The sequence below is a fragment of the Hyperolius riggenbachi genome, chromosome 2 (genome assembly GCF_040937935.1).
Source record: "Hyperolius riggenbachi isolate aHypRig1 chromosome 2, aHypRig1.pri, whole genome shotgun sequence".
NCBI classification, from domain to species: Eukaryota; Metazoa; Chordata; class Amphibia; order Anura; family Hyperoliidae; genus Hyperolius; species Hyperolius riggenbachi.
This window is the reverse complement of record NC_090647.1, coordinates 288,468,442-288,488,806: the sequence shown is the minus strand read 5'-3', so window position 1 is coordinate 288,488,806 and position 20,365 is coordinate 288,468,442. Positions and strand designations below refer to the sequence as shown.

Sequence of the window (20,365 nt, the reverse complement as noted above, 5' to 3'; positions counted from 1 at the left end):
GGTCCCGGCTGTCTGTGCCCCCCGATCATGCTCCCTTGGCCTGGAGCAGTCTGGACAGGTACAGTTTTCTAAGCCTGTGACTGCACAGATGCAGAATGCTCCCCACCATGGGAGCACGACCAACAACTGTGGTCAGCAACTACTGGAGCTGACAGCAGAAGAATGGAGCGGACCGGGAGAACAGCGAGGGAGCCTATAGCCTACAGGGGCCAGAGGAAGCTCTAGGTAAGTATAAATTCTAGCACTTGTTTTATCTCAGGTTTCCTTTAAATGACCACAGTTTTATACAAGATAGCTGCTTTTTCAAGATTGAACCAGTAATATTACTGTGATTATATTTAAAAGTTTGGAGATGTTTATAGAGCTGCTGCACAAGCATGTCAGTGATTTGCTTGACAGTATTGTTAACCAAGCTCTTTTGGAATTTATTTTTTTACACTAAGTACATATTACCTGAACCTATTATATTTAGAACTGGAGTTGAAAAGGTTAGGGGTTGATGCAGACTGGTAATTATGATCAAATATGACTTTGTCAGCTGTGTGTTAAATTTTTTGTAATAGCTCCTGAAAGCTGAACAATAGGGGTTTTATCTGTTAAATACATGGTAGAGACAAGAGGGTGTGCGAGACAAAGATGTCATCTGTACAGTTTGAAAACTAAGCATGCTAAATACTAAAGATTGTCATGTTATTAAAATTACCCAAGAACAGCCATCTAACAAAAAAGAAATACAGAGATTCAGAAGATGATAATAAAAAGGCACTTTGATGTTTCTGACACAGTCAGCAGAATAAATTAAGGCAATTCTATAGAAAAAAAAAATTGTAACAAATTCCTAAAAAAAAAATACATTGGCAAATATACGGCATGAATATTTGATTTGGAAAATGCCCAAGTAGAAAAATACAGTAAGACAGACATCTCATATACAGAATAGAACTGGAAGTGTAAAATGATTTGTCTACACTAGAATGTAAAATGTGTCTTGTCAAGAGCCAGAATTGAATCCAAGTTACAGAACATGATACAGACCAAGACTACAAATACAGTTTCATTATGATGCTCTTGAGCAGTCAGATATTATTTTGACAACATGGGGAAGCAGTGAGACTGTCATAGTCAGGGATTCTATAGTTTACTGGAGCTCTACAAATTAATGTAGACAGAAGAAAAATCTTGAAAAGAAAAATAGATAAAATGGATAACATAAACTTAAAGTATACAAGGTGCATGTACATGTCCTTTCCGTTCTTTTTCAGAAATTCCTGCATCTCGATATGGAGCAATATATATAGAGATCAGTATATCGAGCAGTGAGCTGTTGGCTACTTCAATAAGGAAAGGGTAGACTCTTTGAACATGATCCAGTGGGACAGTTTTTGGCATCTAAAAAATGGGCAGCTTATCAACCAGGACCTTTCATGCTCTTTGGCTGGTATTCTTGTGCAGACATCATGTTGTAGCAGTCGGCTGGGTTGCATCTTCCATCTCTACCTGTGCTTCCTTTCTGCCCAGGTTGTCCTGGTATACCTGGGATACCTTGTTGTCCCATTGGACCTGGTGCACCCAATTTACCATACCCTTGTGGTCCTTGTGGTCCTACAGCAAAACATAAAGAATCAGTGACTGCAATGCTCTACTGAAATACTCTACCATTTAAGCTATAAAGGTAAAGTAAGGGAAATAATACCTGGTGGTCCAGGTGGACCTACATCACCCATTTGACCAATTCCATTTACGCCCTTATCTCCTTTTGTCCCGGGTTCACCTAAAAGAAGTGCAATACAAAAATGTGAGATAAAGGATTCAACTAAAGAGGAGAGTATATGAAAGTGTTTGTAAACTATAAGTTTAACTTCACAGCCAACCTTGTTCAGTCTTTTCAAAGTCTTAGGTATTGTGGAAAACAGATAAATAATAAAAAAAAATTTGTTACTGATGCTTTAGAGGGAACATTAGGTAATACTGCTGCTCAATAATTCATTATGACTGACTGGTAATTCGAATGCGGTTGTGTAGGTTTAAGCACAGTATGGAGCTGCTCGGTTGCAGGTGGCACACTATTAAAATAAAATAAACATTACATGATATTTGAGAACTACCTTCTCAGTACCACCATAGTACATTAAAGCCTACGGCTGTGCCCAAAGTACCAGGTGCACAGCGCACCAATTTTGCCTGATTTGCTTTTACTTTACCTCTCATTCCTGGTATTCCTGGTCTTCCCTCTCGCCCTATTTGCCCTGGGGGTCCTGGGGTACCAGGAGTGCCTGGTCGACCTGGATTGCCATCTTTGCCAGGAAGACCGGGTCTTCCTGGAGTTGAAGCTAATTCTACAGGCATCTGCATGCGAGTGCTATAGTACGCCATTCTCTCTGCAGAAATAGTAAGGAGACAAATTAGTATAAAAATAGCTGTCACACTAGAAAACATGTTATATTACGTTATGTATCATTTTTCCTGTTATAAATGTGGCCACATGTTTTCAATATGCAGTACACATATACAAGTGTGTACTGATGATGAGTTTAGGGGGTATTTACACCTGCTATAAACAAAACTCAGTGCAAACAACTACAGTTTACTGCTCCTAGGAAAATATTTAGGGTATTATTATTGATGTATAAAAAGCAAACATACTGTATGCCATGGCATGTTTGAGATAGTGTTAGCTATACCAGGAGGTCCTTGGTAAATGTTTTTTGTTAGGATATACATGCTGTAATGCTTAGGAATTACAGACAACCCAGCAAGCTCATGGTGAACCAGAAATCCTAGGAGTGTGTATGGGGCTACAAAGAACCAAAAAGCCTCTTAATAAAATGCTATGCAAAACAAAGTTTGCCTCCTTAAAACAGAAGGTATTTGCGATCATTCGGATTGGAGTGATCTTATAAGTCCTCCCACGATGCATCACTGCTGAGTGTGCAAATCATCCTTTGTTGTCCCTGTAAGCTAAACACACCACCAGAACTGCTGGAATGCAACCATGTGTCAGCTTTTTAATTGTAAAGAGCCACAATAGTTCAACATACATATAGACAGACTGTTTCCGATTGGTTGATCCTGATCAGTGCATGGCATGGATTAATATGGCAGTATGGGGTAGGACTTGAAACACCCATAGTTACAGACTACCCAGCAAGCTCATAGTGAACCAGAGCTTCTTGGAATGTGTAAGGGGCTACAAAGGACCAAAAAGACCTCTTATATAATATTTAGGAACATATAGTTAGACCAGCCTTCAACTTCGCAATCATACCATCAAAGATCCTGATAACTTCTTGCCGAATCATCCTCCTAATTTCATCATAATTGACTGGATCCGCCTAGCAATTGATAAGCACATTTTTAGTAATGCAGCATGAATAAGACACACCACAATTTTTTTATCAAGGTTACATCATCAAAACTGACAGCTCGTCCTTGTGACACGTTTGCTAAGCTACCCTATATAAATAATTGCTGAGATGGAGCATGCCTTCTTTTTCAGTGTTAGAAATCTTTTGGTCAGTAGCTTAGCTGTAAGAAACTTTACTGGTCCCATTTCTCTGGAAAGGTACAGTAATTCCATGGTTTCACTGTGATTATTTCCCCTTATTCTTTATCATGATCTCTCAGTCATTATTAGAGCAGGATTGTCAGCCACAAAATCAAATTCCATTTACCCACTGCTCTGTGTTTATTATGCAGCCTGCAACCTAACCCTGCATTGCAAGCATTCCAATCTAATCATAAATGTCTCTGCTGTAATAAATCTTATCTCGGTCAGCCTGGCTTTATTTGGTACATTGCCGACGAGGCAGGTTCAGTGTGACATGAGGCTGAGAAAAGAGAAGCTGCTGAAATATATATGCAGTGTTCACATGTGTTTACAAAGCAAGCTAGATATGACAGTTTAGTTTCTAGGTAAAAACAGAGTAAGGAAGGAAATTACATCAGAATTGGCTTCAGTCAGAAGAAGTAAAAATGGAAAATGCCAGGAACAGTTTTCTCTTTATTTATTATATAAAATTCACTGAAATTAAAATGTGGATAGTACAATACATATTTTATGTAAGTAGAAAAAGTATGTATCTAATTATATATATGTGTTTTTTTCTGGGATAGTATGGCTGTCCCTTCTGCTTTAAGGCTGCTTACACACCAAGACGTTACAGGCGCACGTTAGTGCGCCTGTAACGCTCCCCCAACGCACAGCAATGTAACACAAGTGGGCTGTTCACACAGCCCACGTTGCGTTACATGTAACGCTGCACGTTCTCCCGAAAGTGCAGCATGCTACGGCGTTGGAGCGGCTATAGCCGCGTTAGACTGTTTGCACATGCGCAGTGGGGGGCGGAGAGGAGGCGGGGAGAGCCAGCTACAGTAGCCGCGCACATGGCTACTTAATATTCACTGCACTGGCGGGCGCTGATTGGCCGGCGGGACCACGTGATGCGGAGTGTCTCGCTCCGCATCACGTGGTCCCGCTGGCCAATCAGCGCCACTCTGGGAGACATTATAGGACTCGAGCCGCCTAACGCGGCTCACTCTACCGTCGGCTCTTGCAGCACCATACGTTGTGTTAGGTGCACGTTATGCGACCTTAACGTGCCACCTAATGCAACGTCTTGGTGTGCAAGAAGCCTAAGAGGAGCTGTCAAGGGGGCTTGGTTACATTTTACTTAGTGGTATGTTTGCCTGTGTGTATAGATTCAGATCTACTGAAGGTAGCTGTATAAGAGTCAAAATAAAGTGAGATCTGCTCCTTACTGTAAAGTAATGTAACAGAATTCCAACTGAGATGCTAGTGTTTTTTTATCCTATTAGATGTATGTCATATTGGATACACCCAGTGTTTGTGTAAGATGAGTGTGCATCCACCACTTGCATAGATATTCCGGAATTAGACTGGCCTTGTTGCTGCTTAGGTTCTTGCTCACCTATTTGAGGATATGTGTAACCCATAATCTGTGCTTTTTTAAAAGTACTCTGTGCATACATTGGATTCACATGATTCTGGGTTCCTTTAAATTTAGTCCTGTATGCCACAATGCCACAGACCATAATTTCTCTGTGATGCACTCATTGGATATGCCAGTAACTATAGTGTAAGGACCCTGAATGACATTTGTCTTATAAGAGCATAAGGGTTCTTTTATGCTGGTACACATGGTTCAATTTCCCGTCCGATCGACGGGTAATCTCAGGGGAAGTTGTACCGTGTACCTACACAACCTCAAAGTATAGGTAGCTAGGTGTGAAGAAACTCTCCCCCCCCCCCCCCCAAAGTATAGGTAGCTAGGTGTTAAGAAACTCTCCCCTCCCCAAGTATAGGTAGCTAGTTGTGAAGAAACTCTTCCCCTCCAAGTATAGATAACTAGGTGTGAAGAAACTCTCCCCCCTCCCCAAGTATAGGTAGCTAGGTGTGAAGATAGTCTCCCCCCCTTCCCAACTATAGGTAACTAGTTGTGACGAAAGACCCCCTCCCCACAAGTATAGGTAGCTAGGTGGCGTAACTTCCTGTATATGGAGATCTCATGCGCTGCTCACTCTATCACTTTGTGCCACCGCTGAACTGAGGTCTAGATATGCCGCCGGGCAGCGCAGAAAGCAGAGGAGTGGGGGACACAGATGTGCGTACAGCAGGTGGAGGCACTGCAGGCTCAACTCGTCCATGAATGTGGCCCTGCGGCTGGACAGGCGGATTGGCAGACAGCGGGCTGACAGTGCTGGTAAGTCACAGGTGCATACTGCAGCACCAAGATCACCCAAGCCTTCCCAGCGCCCTAGGCACGGGCCTGCCCACAAATCCGGCCCTGCCCTTTATGAGGTTCCTTTGTTTTTATACAAACATGTTTGTATATGAGCCACTATTCCAATATTTCAGCTTTGTCATTACCCAATCCCTTTCATTCATTTTTTCTTACCGTTGTTCCAGGATTTCCTGGAATTCCTGGTGATCCTGGTGGTCCGGGAGAGCCAGAAGGTCCTTTCTCTCCAGAAGGCCCTCTAGGTCCAACGATTCCTGCAGATTCACTTTTTCCATAGCCACCATTTCCTGGTGGTCCCGGTCTTCCCCTCTCACCTGGAGGTCCTGCAGGCCCAGGGGCTCCAGCTTCACCCTACATCAACAGTACATATAATAAATAATAGGATCTTTTCTCACAATCTGTATAATACCGAAATGATAAACAACTGGTAAGTGCCTACCTTTTCTCCTTGACTTCCAGGTATTCCAGGTTTTCCCGGAGTCCCCTGATAGATATATTACAAATGAGCAAGGGATAGACAACAATAATCAAAGATTAACAATTCATGTGCAAGAAAAGCTATTATTCTTACACCCAAACTCTCTTTATACAAGCTAAACTAGAATTACACCAGTTAGTCTTTTAACAGTTCTGGTAACCACACTACTGCCCTCCCACACTATCTCACTATAACATTAATATAGTGCTGCAGCCCAAATTGTCTTTATCTGTTTTTTGCATTTTTAGTCAACTGGTTGTGAATGCATGCTATTGAAATCTATGCCCTGTTTGCAGCCTCTATCTCTCCCAAGGCGTACATTTCAGTATCTTGGCTCCATGTGCTCCTGCTGCGATCGCACGTCTGCTGCTGCTACACTGATCTGTCTGATGCCATCTGAACTCCATGTGCCAGCCTGCAGCCAGTTTCATTGACTTCTGGTCCTTTGATCACTGTGAGTTAATCTACTCAGTGATTGCCCTACATATAGAAAACATTAATGACAGAGATTGCTACAGATGGCCTACCTCAGGCCCATCCCATCCCATTGTAAATTTACATCTTTAAATCTTTTGCCTTATAGAAAGCACATTCCCAAACTCAGTTGGGCTCAGTATATAGCTTGAGTCCTAATGAACATTTTGCCACTCAACATGTGACTGTTATCGCTAATAATATAAATGTTATTATTTGTTAAAACGTAGAAGGGAAGGGATATATTTTGACACCGCCCATTATTATTAAGCTCCCCCCACCTCCTCCCTATTAATAATTGTATTGAGAGAGCTGAATACAACACCAAATAAAAGGGTCTGTGAGTGCAGAAGGCAAAAATTGGTAACGTAAATTAACCCTACATTACTCAAACACCTCAAAGGAAGAATAAAAAAAAAAGGCTGTGGTCCTTAAAGCGGACCTAAACTCAGATCCTGCTCTCTGCTCTAAAAGATAAGCAACAGCATAATAATCTTTAAAGAAAAAACATCTATTTGTTACAGTTTACAGTAAATCTGCAGTGTGTCTACTTTCTGCCTTCGTAGAAGCAGACAAAAAGGTTAACATACTGGGCCAGATTTATCAAGAGTGTCTGAGACAAAATATTAGTAGGTTTTTAGAAATCCGTGCAGAACTGTCTCAGGCATCTTAAGAAATCATTAGATAGTGCAGATTCCTTCTAAAACTGTTGTAAGATAGGAGGAGCTAGGAAGGTCTCTCAGACAGTGCAGTGTGTGAGTGGAATTGCTGTTGCTGAGGTAACCAACACACCTGCTGTATTGATAGTAGCAGGCTCTGAGGAGGAATTCAGCAGGAGCACCTCAGAAATCATATCTAGCCTGCACTCTGCAATCATGTCTAGCTGGCAGTTCTACAGCTGTATAACTGCTATCAAGCACTTCTTAATCTGCGCCAGTTTAGGGATGGATTTGCACTTTTCTTAACTGTAGTGTAGCTCTAGAAATTCATGCTAAACTGCCACTATTACCTAGGATTTAAGAATTCTTATTATCATGCAGAACTGTTCTCCCTGCTGGTTAGAACAGATTAAGAAGAAAAAACTGTCGGTAATGCGTTGATAAATCTCCCCCACTGTCTTTATATATTAGCTGTATCTGCCAAGGACTGCCAAATTTATGTGCTGACACAGCTGAGAGATCAAATTACACTTGTGATTACTTGAAGATGAGGGGAAATTCGACAGGCAGTTCTCTCTAAAACACACAGGGAGCGTTTCTCTCTGTTTTCGTTGTGTTATGTGCAAGAGTTCAGGTCCACGTTAATGGGCCCGAAGATGTTAAGCTGTGTACAAATGCACAATTTGTATGCAATTTTGTGTCGACAGCCAGGACCAAATGCGATTAAGCCAACAACACAGAATATGTTAAGAAATAAGGATGACTGACCACATGTGAAAAGGAAAGGGATGACAATTATGAATACCATTTAAGTTATTTAGGAGATTTTTCATTTTGTGATACAAAGCCTTTTTTGTAAAGGACCAGTGAGTCAAGATATTCTGAAAAGGAGTGCTATGCTTTTACACCTCTGAATATCTATCTATTTATCTATCTAGCTATCTATTTATTTATAAACAATTTTTAATAGTTGTGCTTCTGCCTTTATTGCAAAGCTTTTGGGAGATAGCTTCATATTTACCAGCTGATTCATAATGCACAGGTGTTTCACAATTACAGCAATTCATGCATTCACAATACACCTGGACTGATTTACATGTTCTAAATAGAAGTAATTTCCTGCAACAAGACATTCTTCTCTCGCATGCTTTCCCTACCATTAGTATAATCAGCAAAAAAGGGAGTTGAAAGAGGAAAGGCAGAGAAAGTTATGACTTAAAACAAAAAAGGACATCCAGCCTTTAACCCCTTGTCCTCTCTCAATGAGAAGCAAGCAGGTTAATATCACCAGAAGAGTATTTGTTATAGGTACAATAGACGCTAGATCAGCTGCTGCAGCTATGTTGCACTCTGTGCTAATGGAAAAGTTACCATTGACCTCTGCTGCTCACAGCAGGCTATGGAGAACATGTCCATACACAGAAATAGCTTGCAGAGGATTACAACTTAAGTAAAAACATTACTTCATCCATAATGCAGTAGACATTCAAGTAAAAGGCTGAAAGAATACAAAATAGTCTTATGGGTGAATGGTACAGGTAATATCAGAAAGATAAAAGTCACATCTAGCTCACAAGTCATGAATAAGAAATTGCTAGCATAGGGATACACATATGTGGTAATGGTAAAGCTAAGCTTTATAGCACTTCCTACCTCTTTTCCTGGTTCTCCATCTGTTCCTATGTCACCCTAAATACAAGAAAATGAATAGATTTCCACTTAACAAGATAAACCTTTACATAAAGCAGTAAGCATTTGCTTAAAGGATACCTGAGGTTACATGTGACATGATGAGATAGACATGTGCATGTACAGTACCAAGCACACAAATAACTATGCTGTGTTCCTTTTTTTCTTTCTCTGCCTGAAAGAGTTAAACATCAGGTATGTAAGTGGCAGTTCCTGTCTGAGTCAGGACTGGGTCAGACTACAGTGTAACCCTCCCTGATAAGTAATTACTGCCATAATACACTTTCCTAACAGAAAATGGCTTCTGAGAGCAGGAAAGAGATATAAAGGTTCAATAGTTCATAGATTTTAGCTCTGAATACTTCAATGAATGTGTCATTGAGCAAAAACAATTAAACAGTGAAAACTTAAAAAGTGGATTTAAGTATAAAATAAACTTGTGGGATATCTTAAAAAGTCATTCTCAGGAGAAGGAGGATAGATACAATGGTTTATCTCATCAGTCTATTTTCTCCTTGGGTGTCCTTTAAAATAAAATAAAAACCTAACCATTGCATTCCAGTTCTTTAACTGTATTTATTTATGCATGCATTTTTTTTGTATTTTTGCACGGTTGTAAATTTGATTATACTTTCAATTTGTTAAAAACATATTATTTTTTTACTTATTGATATAATACATGGGATGCTTACAGCTGGTCCAGGATGTCCTGGTGTTCCTGGTTCTCCTGGAAGACCCATCATACCTCGTTCACCTGGGGAACCTCTTTCACCCTTCAATCCCTATAATAATTAACATAGATAGTCATTTTGGCTGTAAACAGAGGCTTGCTCTTTGATAATATGTAACTTCATAATGTCCTTACAACTCCTGGGGGTCCAGGGGGACCTGGTTGTCCTGGGCTTCCAGAAGATCCCTAGGGAAAAAAAAAAGATATAATGGATGGTCTATATTAATTGGTTTAACCAGCATACATATGTTCCTTTACTTACAGCATGTCCTGGAGGACCTTGACGTCCCTGTGGTCCCATAGGGCCAGGATCACCCTAAATTTTGAAAATATAAATAAATTGCTTATCTGTTTAGTCAGTGGTTTTGCTTTCTTATTTCTCTTTTTTCTTATCTGTCTCGCTCTCTTTTTTTTTCAGTCAAAAGGCTTTATTGTAAGAAAAGTGTCAAAATCATGTAACAAGGAAACACAGCAAAACACTGCAAATACAAATATGATCCACAAGAGGTCAAGAGTACAAAATGTAAGCACATTTTTATACATTGGGTATATTCTGCCCAATATAACAATCAAACTGAGGTTATCAGTTAGATCAGGATAGGCATAACATAAGAGTCATAAGAGTTGAGGTTCTATAAACTAATGCTAGGCACACACCATACAATTTTCTGGCAGATTTACCAGCCTGATCAATTTTTTCCAACATGTACGATCTGAATTTTGATCAATTTTCCGATTAAATTGTAAATCAATCGGAAAATCGATCAGAAAACTGATCGAAATTCAGATCGGACATGTTGAAATAAATCAATCTGGCAGGTAAATTTACCAGAAATTGTAGCTTGCTAGCTTTTTACCTAATAAATATCAATAATGTGCTGTGCCGTGGTCTACTGATTGTCCTACTATAGACCACTTTGATGGGTACTAACCCTTGCATTCTGTGATCATCCCATAACACCTGCATTTCTGAAGATGCTCTGACCTATTTGCCAGACATCACTATTTAGCACTTGTCCCACAGATTTGTATACATGTCCCTCTTTTCACCTTTTACAACGCATCACTTTTCAATTGACTTTTCACTTGCTGTCTAACATATATGACCCTTTAACAAAATAATCAATGTGGTTCATTGTACTTGTGAATGAATCAATTAGTAATTATCTTGTACTTGCTGTCCCAATGGGCAGAGTAAGAACAATTTGATTGCAGGAAGACTTTTTTTTACTATCACTGTAATGGTTAGGCAGTTACTTAATTACATAATTATTTGGGTTGAAAAAAGACATACGTCCATTAAGATCAACCAATAAATGAGGTCCAACACTAGCCTACACCCTCACATATCCATGTCGATCCTCACACAGTCTGTCTCTACTTTATGTAGCCCATGGTTTCTGGAGGGAAGATTAACTTTTTTTGTTGTTGTTGGTGAAACAGGTACACTGGTGTCAGTAGGCTAAACCAAAAAAATTGAGATCACCAGGATGGTGGGGATGAGGTCATTGTTGATATTCTCTTTTTTGAAAGGCACACATACAGTACCAGTTAAATAACAGTAAGTGCAAATCATACAAATATAAATCTCCTCCATTACCTCTGCTCCAGGTCGGCCTATACCTCCTGGAGGTCCAGCAGGTCCACAGTCTCCCTGTAACAAAGACATTTTTCAATCATTCCTTGTTCAATAGATAATCCTTAAGCTTTTATGTGAATATTCAGATGCATCTGATCTTCTAATACCTTTGGTCCAGGCAATCCCATATGTCCCGTTTTTCCTTTAAATCCCTTTAACACAAAAGTGAACACATAAAATATTGTATCTGCTGATAATGATCATTAAAAAAAATCAAAGTATCTCAGTGCAGTGTATTGATTTCTAAGAAATATTCAAAAGTTATATGTGAAGGAATTTCTAAGAAAAAGCATACCAATGTGGAAAAGTAATTCAAAGAAATCTGGCTGGAATAGGACTCTAATAACATAACATATATTTTCAGCTTGCACTTACTGGAAGGCCTTTAATTCCAGGTGGACCAGGTGGACCTGGCTCTCCCTGTAGAAAGAAGACAAGGTTGGCATATACAATGTAAAGCGACAATAGCTGATTATGCTGGGTCTGTTTTAGCAAAGCCTTGCAGAGCAAGAACACTGAAGAACATAACTTATAGTGCAAACCTACCTTGATTTATTAAATATTGTCAGCCATTTGGTGGCAAAAGTTTACGGCCCATTCCTGGTTGACACTGGACCACCATGAGTGGGACTGAAAGGTCAATGGAACAGCTTTTGCCATTGCAACTGTATGCATGCTCTGACAACCACAACTATTCATATAAGTAGAGGGAGCACATGATTACTAATTCATTAACCTTCCAGCAACCCTCACAAATATTCCAAGGAAGAGTTGAAAACACTGCCATCTACCACTGACTTTCCTTTTTAAATAAATCCAGATTGAGTCTGCACGATGATTTATGTTCAGTGATTTGGTACTCACCCTAAGTCCAGGCTTCCCATCTTTGCCATCTATTCCTTCAATGCCAGGTGGACCCTGAAAAATTTGACAGAAATAATAAGCAATAGGGTTTGTATTTTCCAACAGATAATCTAAATCTGTTTATTTATAGCTAACGCACCTGTATTCCAGGAGACCCTGGGGAACCAGGAGGGCCTGATTGTCCTGGAGAACCAGGTGGGCCTTCAGAACCCTGAAAGAGAAATTTGCTTGAGTGTGAATAATACTAAGAAAATCCTTACAGTGTATGAGAATATACCTAAACACTTTGTATGACTTGAAACATTGAACTAACATTGAACTATGCTATATTTTATCTCAAGGCAGGTTTTTCTAATGGGAAGCTAAAACTATGAATTTGACTTTTATGTGTTCCTTTAACGTAGATTACATTATATGGTCGATCTACTAGTAAATATTTAGAGTGGAAAAATTATGGAATAAGGCTTGCACACATTGGTTTTGATCAGTTTGATCAAATCTGCTGGACACCTGTCACCCCCAATGCATACGATCAATTCACTTCGATCAATTTTGGACAGTTTAACAATTGAAAGCATAATCAGGATATGTTGGGGAAGAACTGCAGGGGATCAAAGGCAGCATATGCACTGAGAGGTATAATGCTTGCAGTTCCAGCAGTGCTCAATGGACTTCTGTTGAAATATATTGAGTTTTTAAAATGGTGTAGGATTCAGTCTATCTGACTCAGTCTATCTGATCAGTTTCTGATCAGAGAGGGGTGGATCAACTTATTATACTGGGCTGACAAAGCTGTGTACGCCTAGCTTAAAGTGGTATTATAATCCCAAAACTAGAATTTCAGTAACTACTCTTAGTTACATAACATAATATTTGAAAGCATTCCCAAGCTTTTCCTGTGTCTAAAAACATAAATTTTTACTGCAAGGAGCAGTACAAGATAGCTTATCTCTGGTTCCTCGGCAAAAATCTCCCTGTGCTTGCGTATTCACTCTGCCGCCCTCCTTTTCTACTGAAGTGACTCAGCTGTTGCCAGGGCAATGTGTCTGTTCAGTAGAGGGAGGGGGCAGAGGGAAGACACATGCAGACAGCCAGCAATTATTGAGTTTGCTTCTCCTGGTGACCAGAGATAAGAAAGCTTCTGTTGTTCTCTGCAATGAAAATACATGTTCTTACACACAATGCGAATTGTGTTTAATTTGTATTGTAATACTATTGGGAATCCTTTCAAATGTTCTTTTATGCAACTAAAGGCTCATACACATGTCCAACATAATGCACAACAAACCATACAACACGACCAACTGCACAACAAGTTGTTTACATGACAAACAACCATCTAAACAACAAACTCACTTAAATTCTATGTGTGTAAGCTAAATGAAAAAATGCATTCAAAAACAACAAAGTTGTTCAAAAGACTTGTACCACGTTCCAACCTGCATTATAGTTTGGCAGGCTGATCCTCTGGTTGGATCTGGCAAACAAACTGTTATCAATTGGTTGTCTGGTTGTTTGCCAGCCATACACAGGCCTAACTATCTTCCAACAGACTAAGTTTAGAAAACAGCTCGGCAGATTGTGTGTATGAGCCTTAGGAGCAGTTACTGCAATTGAAGTTTTGGGAATATACAGTAATTCCACTTTAAAACTTGTGTACACTATAGCAATTCCAATCAACTCAACAATACGTAAATTCTTCTTACCAGTATATTCTAGTTATTAATAAATGCTTCCACGTAACCACATTAATGTTACTAAAAATACATTTCCATTTTATTTAACCACCCATGATCTTTTAGACTGGCAAACATTTTTTTGCATTTATGAGAAACCCCTTTTTGTGTAAAATAATTCCCAGGCTTCCTATGTCCAAGTGGCTGTGTAGTCATAGGAAAAATGGCACTTTTCTAATCTTTACTGTGGTTTATCTTGAAGCAAGTACTGCAAACCCAATCAGAGTGGATTTTCCTCGGTACAGATCTTTTCAGATTCAGTATCAGAATAAAAGCTTTGCCACCTTTTAAAAGGAGGATACTACTCAAGTGTTTGGTAACGCAATTGGGGCTGTGACTGAATGGAAGACCCACCAACTCAGGAAGCTGATCTTTGGTAAACCCCCAGCCATCAATTACATGGCACTGTGTGTTTCCACTTTCCTTTATCATCCAAGTCACATGATGTTTATGATATCATATGACTTGATTCAGTGACTTGATCTGATTCAGTTAATTGGAAGCTGGCAACCAGAAGGAAAATATCACTGTGATTGCAGTGGCTTTGTTACTGCACAAAGACAGCAGCCTATTATGAATAGCAGTGATGTGGGCAAGGTGAAAACAACAAACTATTGCCACCTTAAAAATGGCCCCTAAGGCTCGGTCCACATTAGGCACAGTTGTAGAACGCAATCCGTTGTCCAGGCTTCGTTTTTCTAAAACCAGAATGCAAACGGATCCATGCTGCCCTTTTGCAGCATATGTTTCAGATCCGTTTGTTTTTCCCCAGACGGATCCCCAGCCCTGTCTGTGGGTGAGTGAGTTCCTCACTGCCAGATTGATTTTAAAAGAGACCAGCTGGGGGGGGGGGGGGGGAGTGGGGTCCCAGGTGAGGGAGGCGGATCCAACCCCCCTCCCCACCACTGTGCCTGCTGCCCCCCTTCTTGCCAGCTTCCAACTCCAGCATGGCAGCCCCCTCCCCACCCACATACAGGGCTGGGACACTAGAAACTGATTCATTTCTGTGTCCAAAGCTGTCTGTGTAGAGGGAGATCCGTTTTTGCATTGGGTTTCACTACCCCTGCGTGTATCTGGGGTCCGTGAAAACCCTGTAAATCCGGACCCTCCGTTGAATTTTTAAAAGCGGATCCCCCCGGATCTCCCACAGATCTGTTTTTGAAGTGGGTCAAGACGGTTGCTATTTTTAACATTTGTATCCATGACTCTGGTTTTGGTCTGGGCCCAAAAACAGAGCCACGGATATGGTTTAAAACAAATGTGAACCGAGCCTTACTGTTATTGAGAGTAGCTTTCTATCTCGCTCTGCAGTGTTTATGAATTTCTACATGTACCGGTTGGGTCAAAACACGTTCTCTTTTAATTGTGACAGTAGTACACCATCTCCTGTTCAAAACCTCAGATAATTCTCACTTTTGTGCTTATGTGATTGGCTCAAGAAGCACAGTAAACTTTTAGAATCCTCTAACAAAACACTTTACAGTGAGTGCTTCCTTCATATAGAGAGTGATGATGTACATCTATAGTCATTTTTATATGGAAAATTTCTATTTTACAGCCCTGATCCTGTGGCAGATGCACCCCATTGCTACTTCCTCTCAACAGGTCCTACATGAGTAATGCAAAAGAAAGAGATAAGAGGCTATGATAAAGCTTGCTGCATTCCTTGCAGCATGTACAGCATTGGCCAAACTTTATTTTCTTACTTCAGTCACAAAATATATTGCAGGCTTCCTGCTTTTTACTTTACAGTAATTAAAGCAAATCTGTAGTGAAAAAGAAAGTCAGATACTTACCTATGGAGAGTGAAGGCTCTGGATCATAAAAAGCCTTTTTGTTCCTCCCTTGGTGTCTTGGTTCCGGGGGGTCACCCTCGTTTGAATTTATCGATTTCAGGAGCCCTCATAAGGCATCAGGAGCAATCGTGTCCCCAAGTGCCCGAGAATGAGCAACTCCATACTGTGCTTGTGCAAGGGCGTACTGAGGGTGTCACACATCCGCAGTATGGAGTCGTCCATCTTCGAAATTCTCAGGGGCACAAGTCCTCCCGATGCCTTCCAAGGGCTCACGGAGGTATATGCGACCAGTTGGTTGAATAGCTCTAATGGAGATGACATCCCTAGAACGAGGGAACTGAGAGGGGACAGTGAAGGCTGAAGAGGATCCAGAGCCTTCCCTCTCCATAGGTACTTACCGTATCTGACTTTTTTCACTTCAGTTTTACTTTAAGTTATCCATTAAATGTTATAGACAACATCCTAACTAAAGGTAAGTAATACTTTACTGAAAAGATCAAAATAAAAAATAAAAAAGTATACCTTTTCTGCAGGAGGTCCAGGTGGCCCTGGTGGCCCAGCTTTTCCTTGAAATCCAGGTGGTCCCTTAAAATAGCAACAGTTTTAGTATGTATAGTACATGTTATTAGTTATTGCAGCTTATATTCCGGCGTATAAGACGACTGGGCGTATAAGACGACCCCCCAACTTTTCCAGTTAAAATACAGAGTTTGTGATATACTCGCCATATAAGACTACACCTCTTTTCAATGCACACCAAATAAAAATGTAAAAAAAATCATATACTGGTGCTATGTATGAACAGAACAGATACCAGTGCTGTACTATATGGGGTACCCAGTATATAACAGTATATAGGCGATGGACTGGTTGATTGGTCAACTCCTCCTCTCCCCAAGTGGATTGGTCAGCTCTTCCTGTCTCCCTGTTTATCAGAGCGGTATGGAAGAATAGATTGTGCTGTGCCCATAAAACACGCCTCTTTCACCCTTCTGGCTCACCCTTGTATCCTATATACCTCCTTCTCTGCCTCTCAGATCTCGCACATGTGTGCCTGAGCCGCTTCACTACAGTCCTCCGCAGCGAGATCTGAGAGTCGGTAACAGGATAGGGCGTATCACCCGGCATCAATAACACCCGGCGTATAGGGCGATCCCTGACTTTTCAGAAGATTTCCAAGGGTTAAAAAGTAGTCTTATATGCCAGAATATACTGTATATATTGTACATGCTTATAGTTATTCCAACTTATGGATTGATTTACCTATTCTAGGACAACTTATGTTATGGTTACATAGGTTGCAGTATAACTAATGATAACAAATAAAAATCACAGAACTGCAATCTATCAGGTGTAATGTTCTACTAGATAGAAAAGGAGTGCTCCATAGTGCATTATCAAAAGGACATGTTTATTACGCAAAGACAATTGGGTACTCACAGAAATTCCAATAAAAACTCACTTGTCAGCGGTGGGCCAACCGCTTCTCTCCCCTGGTGACAGGTGTATACGCACTGTGGCCAGCAGTGCGATCTCCGACAGCCGGATGCTCGTCTCGCAAGGGGGTGGGCGGGGCCTAGGTGCGGCGTGCTGCTGACGTCATTACGCATTTCGGCGCACTGCGCCTTCATCACATCTGTGAGTACCCAATTGTCTTTGCGTTATCCTTTTGATAATACACTATGGAACGCTCCTTTTCTATCTAGATAAACCTGTTTTTCCCCACACTGGAGCAGCGCAGTGTATTGGAGTAAGGAGAAGGAGTTCTGGAAGTGTCTGCGTTTGCCTGGACAGGAGCACAAAAACTTTTGTTTGGAGTTGTAATGTTCTACTAGCTTGCAGTAGTTAAATCAAGGTGTGTTATTTACTGCTACAAACTTACTGGTGGTCCAGGGAATCCGGGTGGGCCTGGAAATCCCTATAAGCAGAAAGTCAATAAGGCAAGCATTAGGATCTTGTTAAAAACTAAATCACATGTATGTTCCTGTTGCTGCTTATTTAACCACTTAGTTATAAAGTGTACTTTGAGAGATGCACGCTATCTCCCTTAATATTTCAAATAGAAATTGAATCATGGATGGAGAAAATAAGATAACATAGTAATATTAAGGAGTAATAGTTGGGGAAACCATAATTCCTAACTGACTCTGTACGTTGATGACATTATGCTACTTATCACTCCAAACCTCATCAGCTTTCCAAATCTTTTGTGACATTTGTATGACTTTTATAAAACTTATAGAATAAAAATGAATGACACCAGATCAACAGTATTACCCATTGAGTTTAATTTTGTAGGTCAAGGTTCAGTAACTTGATATAACATTGATATTCATTTACAGTAACACGTAAATATGTAACACGTGATATTTTCAAAGACAATTCTCCACCTTAGTAAAATCACTGGTGGGATGGAGCTGCTATCACATTTTTTCAACTGGGAGAGTGAAGGCCATAGTAATTATAATTTTACCTAAAACAATATTTATAGCCTTGCTAAATGCAGTTCCAGAAATGTACATAATTAAGTTTCAAACAAAATGTTTTAACTTAATCTGGTCATATAACCAGAACTAGGTACAAAGTTTAGTCTTGTTCAAAGTACTTGGGCACCAAAGTTTGGTATTATTACTTATCTGTTAGATTTAACCAAATATTAACCAAACAGATGCCTGGAATATGTGTGATAACACAATTCCCTGGCAATTGAGATATTTAGCATGTATCTACTGTATATTCTTTGCAGTTATTAATATGAACCCTAAGCTGTGAACTTTCCCTGTTTTTTGAAAATAGTAGAACAGTGGCTGCAGATTTATCAGTAAGGGGTACATTTAAAAAAAAATAACATTTTGCATCGGAATACTCTTGTATGCAGTCTTTTCCTTTCAGCGGGATAAAGGCCTGAAAGTTGGATACAGGTTACTACTGGGAGATACATGTATTTAATCGACTTTACTGAAACTTAATAACGATATTCTTCAGCGGTAGAAATATATAGAGGTGGTGGAGGTCTCATTCCTAGATTGGATCTATGGAGAACTTTTTTTATTAATGAACTGTCTATTTTTTCTGGCTAATGATATGGTGATGTGCGCTAACACTAGATCTTGCATATAATTATGGCTAATGCTTCTTGTATATGAAACTCCTAAAAAGCAATACAATTTGGAACTACATGTTATGCAGGCACCCAAATGTGTATCAAAACTTCCTGCAAGAAATCTTCAATCTGTATTATAAAGCTTATTAAAATACTATGCTTTATCATAATAAACCCTAGAATAAGGTATACACATAGATTGAGAAATCCATAGACAAATTTCATATTTGGGATCCATGGATCTACGTGTATTTTAAGAGCTCTGTAGATAAAATATATAACGAATAAATAATTTACAGCTGGATGTTCCGAACTTTTGTTCTATACAACAAATGCATATGTTTAGACGTTTTTTGGATTCTGGTCTTCATTTGTAAATGCTTGGATGTTTTTTATATGAATAAGATAATACAGACATTGTTGAACATTACAGCACTTCGCTTAAAACACATTTAGCATGACTCATTGTCTGCCAGGCAGAGCCGGATTATCCACAAGGCAATCCTAGGCAGTTGCCTAGGGCCTGGAGAGAGTCTAGGGGCCAGGTGGATGCAAGCCAACACCAAATCTTACTAAAAAGCCAGGTGACTATCAGCAGTGGGCAGAAAAACTGCTATCTTGCCTATGGCCCCATTTCATCTTAATCCTTCTTTGCCTCCGGGTAACTCAGAAACGAATCGTTCTGTTCTGTCACAGTCTAGGGACTTTTTATTGGAGAGGGTTGGCATAACAAGGCAATAAACCTATTATTGTAGAAGGAAATGATGCACATAGAGGCAGCTCACATAGACACAAGGAGAACAGACACATTTCATATTATTGTTCTGGCTGGAATATTACTTTTTTTTGCTTACGACTATTAGTTCACACTTGGACCCTAAAGACAATGCTAAAGCTTTAACCAACAAAGTGACATACTATAATTGTTTTCAGACCAACGAATTTGGAATCTACATCCTGCTGGTGGCTGCATGGCTCTCACAGGATGTAGATTCCAATCATTCACGCCATTCTCTCTGCTTTCGCCACATTTTCTTCACTGCACCCGCTTGCTCTGCTGCCTTAGTGACAGCAGAGCTTCCGCATCTCGGTCCAGGGCCAAATTCATTGGCTCCTGACCACCTGATTACGGTGAGCCAATCACAGTAACCACAGAGCACACAAGGGAAAGGATTGTTCTGGTCCTTAAGGGGCTAGAGCTGTCCGGTCCAAAAAAGGTTAACCAACAAGGTGGGAAAAACTATTCTTTTTTATACACATTTCACATTGCACATTTCATGGGTAATTCCCACTTCCTCGGGTCAATTCAAGTGTCTAAATGTAATTAATAAATTGTTTTTCCCCCACTTTGTTGGTTAAAGTGCATCACTTAAGTGACCCCTGATGAGTCCAAGTGATGAAATGTGTTGGGCGAAGCTTAGAGGCGGCACACGGAGGA

The 20,365-nt window shown here is 40.1% G+C and overlaps 1 protein-coding gene across 1 annotated transcript in view; it reads right to left on the bottom strand.

Annotated features, from left to right (window-relative positions):
- Window positions 1-242: 242 nt before the first annotated feature.
- Window positions 243-20,365, bottom strand: part of COL16A1 (collagen type XVI alpha 1 chain) — a 296,365-nt gene continuing 276,242 nt past the window's right edge. Inside the window, exons 55-71 of the mRNA XM_068266105.1 lie at window positions 17,707-17,742; window positions 16,347-16,409; window positions 12,432-12,503; window positions 12,293-12,346; window positions 11,804-11,848; window positions 11,536-11,580; window positions 11,390-11,443; window positions 10,052-10,105; window positions 9,925-9,975; window positions 9,752-9,841; window positions 9,024-9,059; window positions 6,199-6,243; window positions 5,916-6,110; window positions 3,266-3,332; window positions 2,202-2,378; window positions 1,694-1,771; window positions 243-1,602 (exon numbers count right to left, since the gene is read on the bottom strand). Coding sequence (XP_068122206.1) covers window positions 1,409-1,602; window positions 1,694-1,771; window positions 2,202-2,378; window positions 3,266-3,332; window positions 5,916-6,110; window positions 6,199-6,243; window positions 9,024-9,059; window positions 9,752-9,841; window positions 9,925-9,975; window positions 10,052-10,105; window positions 11,390-11,443; window positions 11,536-11,580; window positions 11,804-11,848; window positions 12,293-12,346; window positions 12,432-12,503; window positions 16,347-16,409; window positions 17,707-17,742 — 1,356 coding nt within the window. The 3' untranslated portion in view covers window positions 243-1,408. The remainder of the gene's footprint in view (window positions 1,603-1,693; window positions 1,772-2,201; window positions 2,379-3,265; window positions 3,333-5,915; window positions 6,111-6,198; window positions 6,244-9,023; window positions 9,060-9,751; window positions 9,842-9,924; window positions 9,976-10,051; window positions 10,106-11,389; window positions 11,444-11,535; window positions 11,581-11,803; window positions 11,849-12,292; window positions 12,347-12,431; window positions 12,504-16,346; window positions 16,410-17,706; window positions 17,743-20,365) is intronic.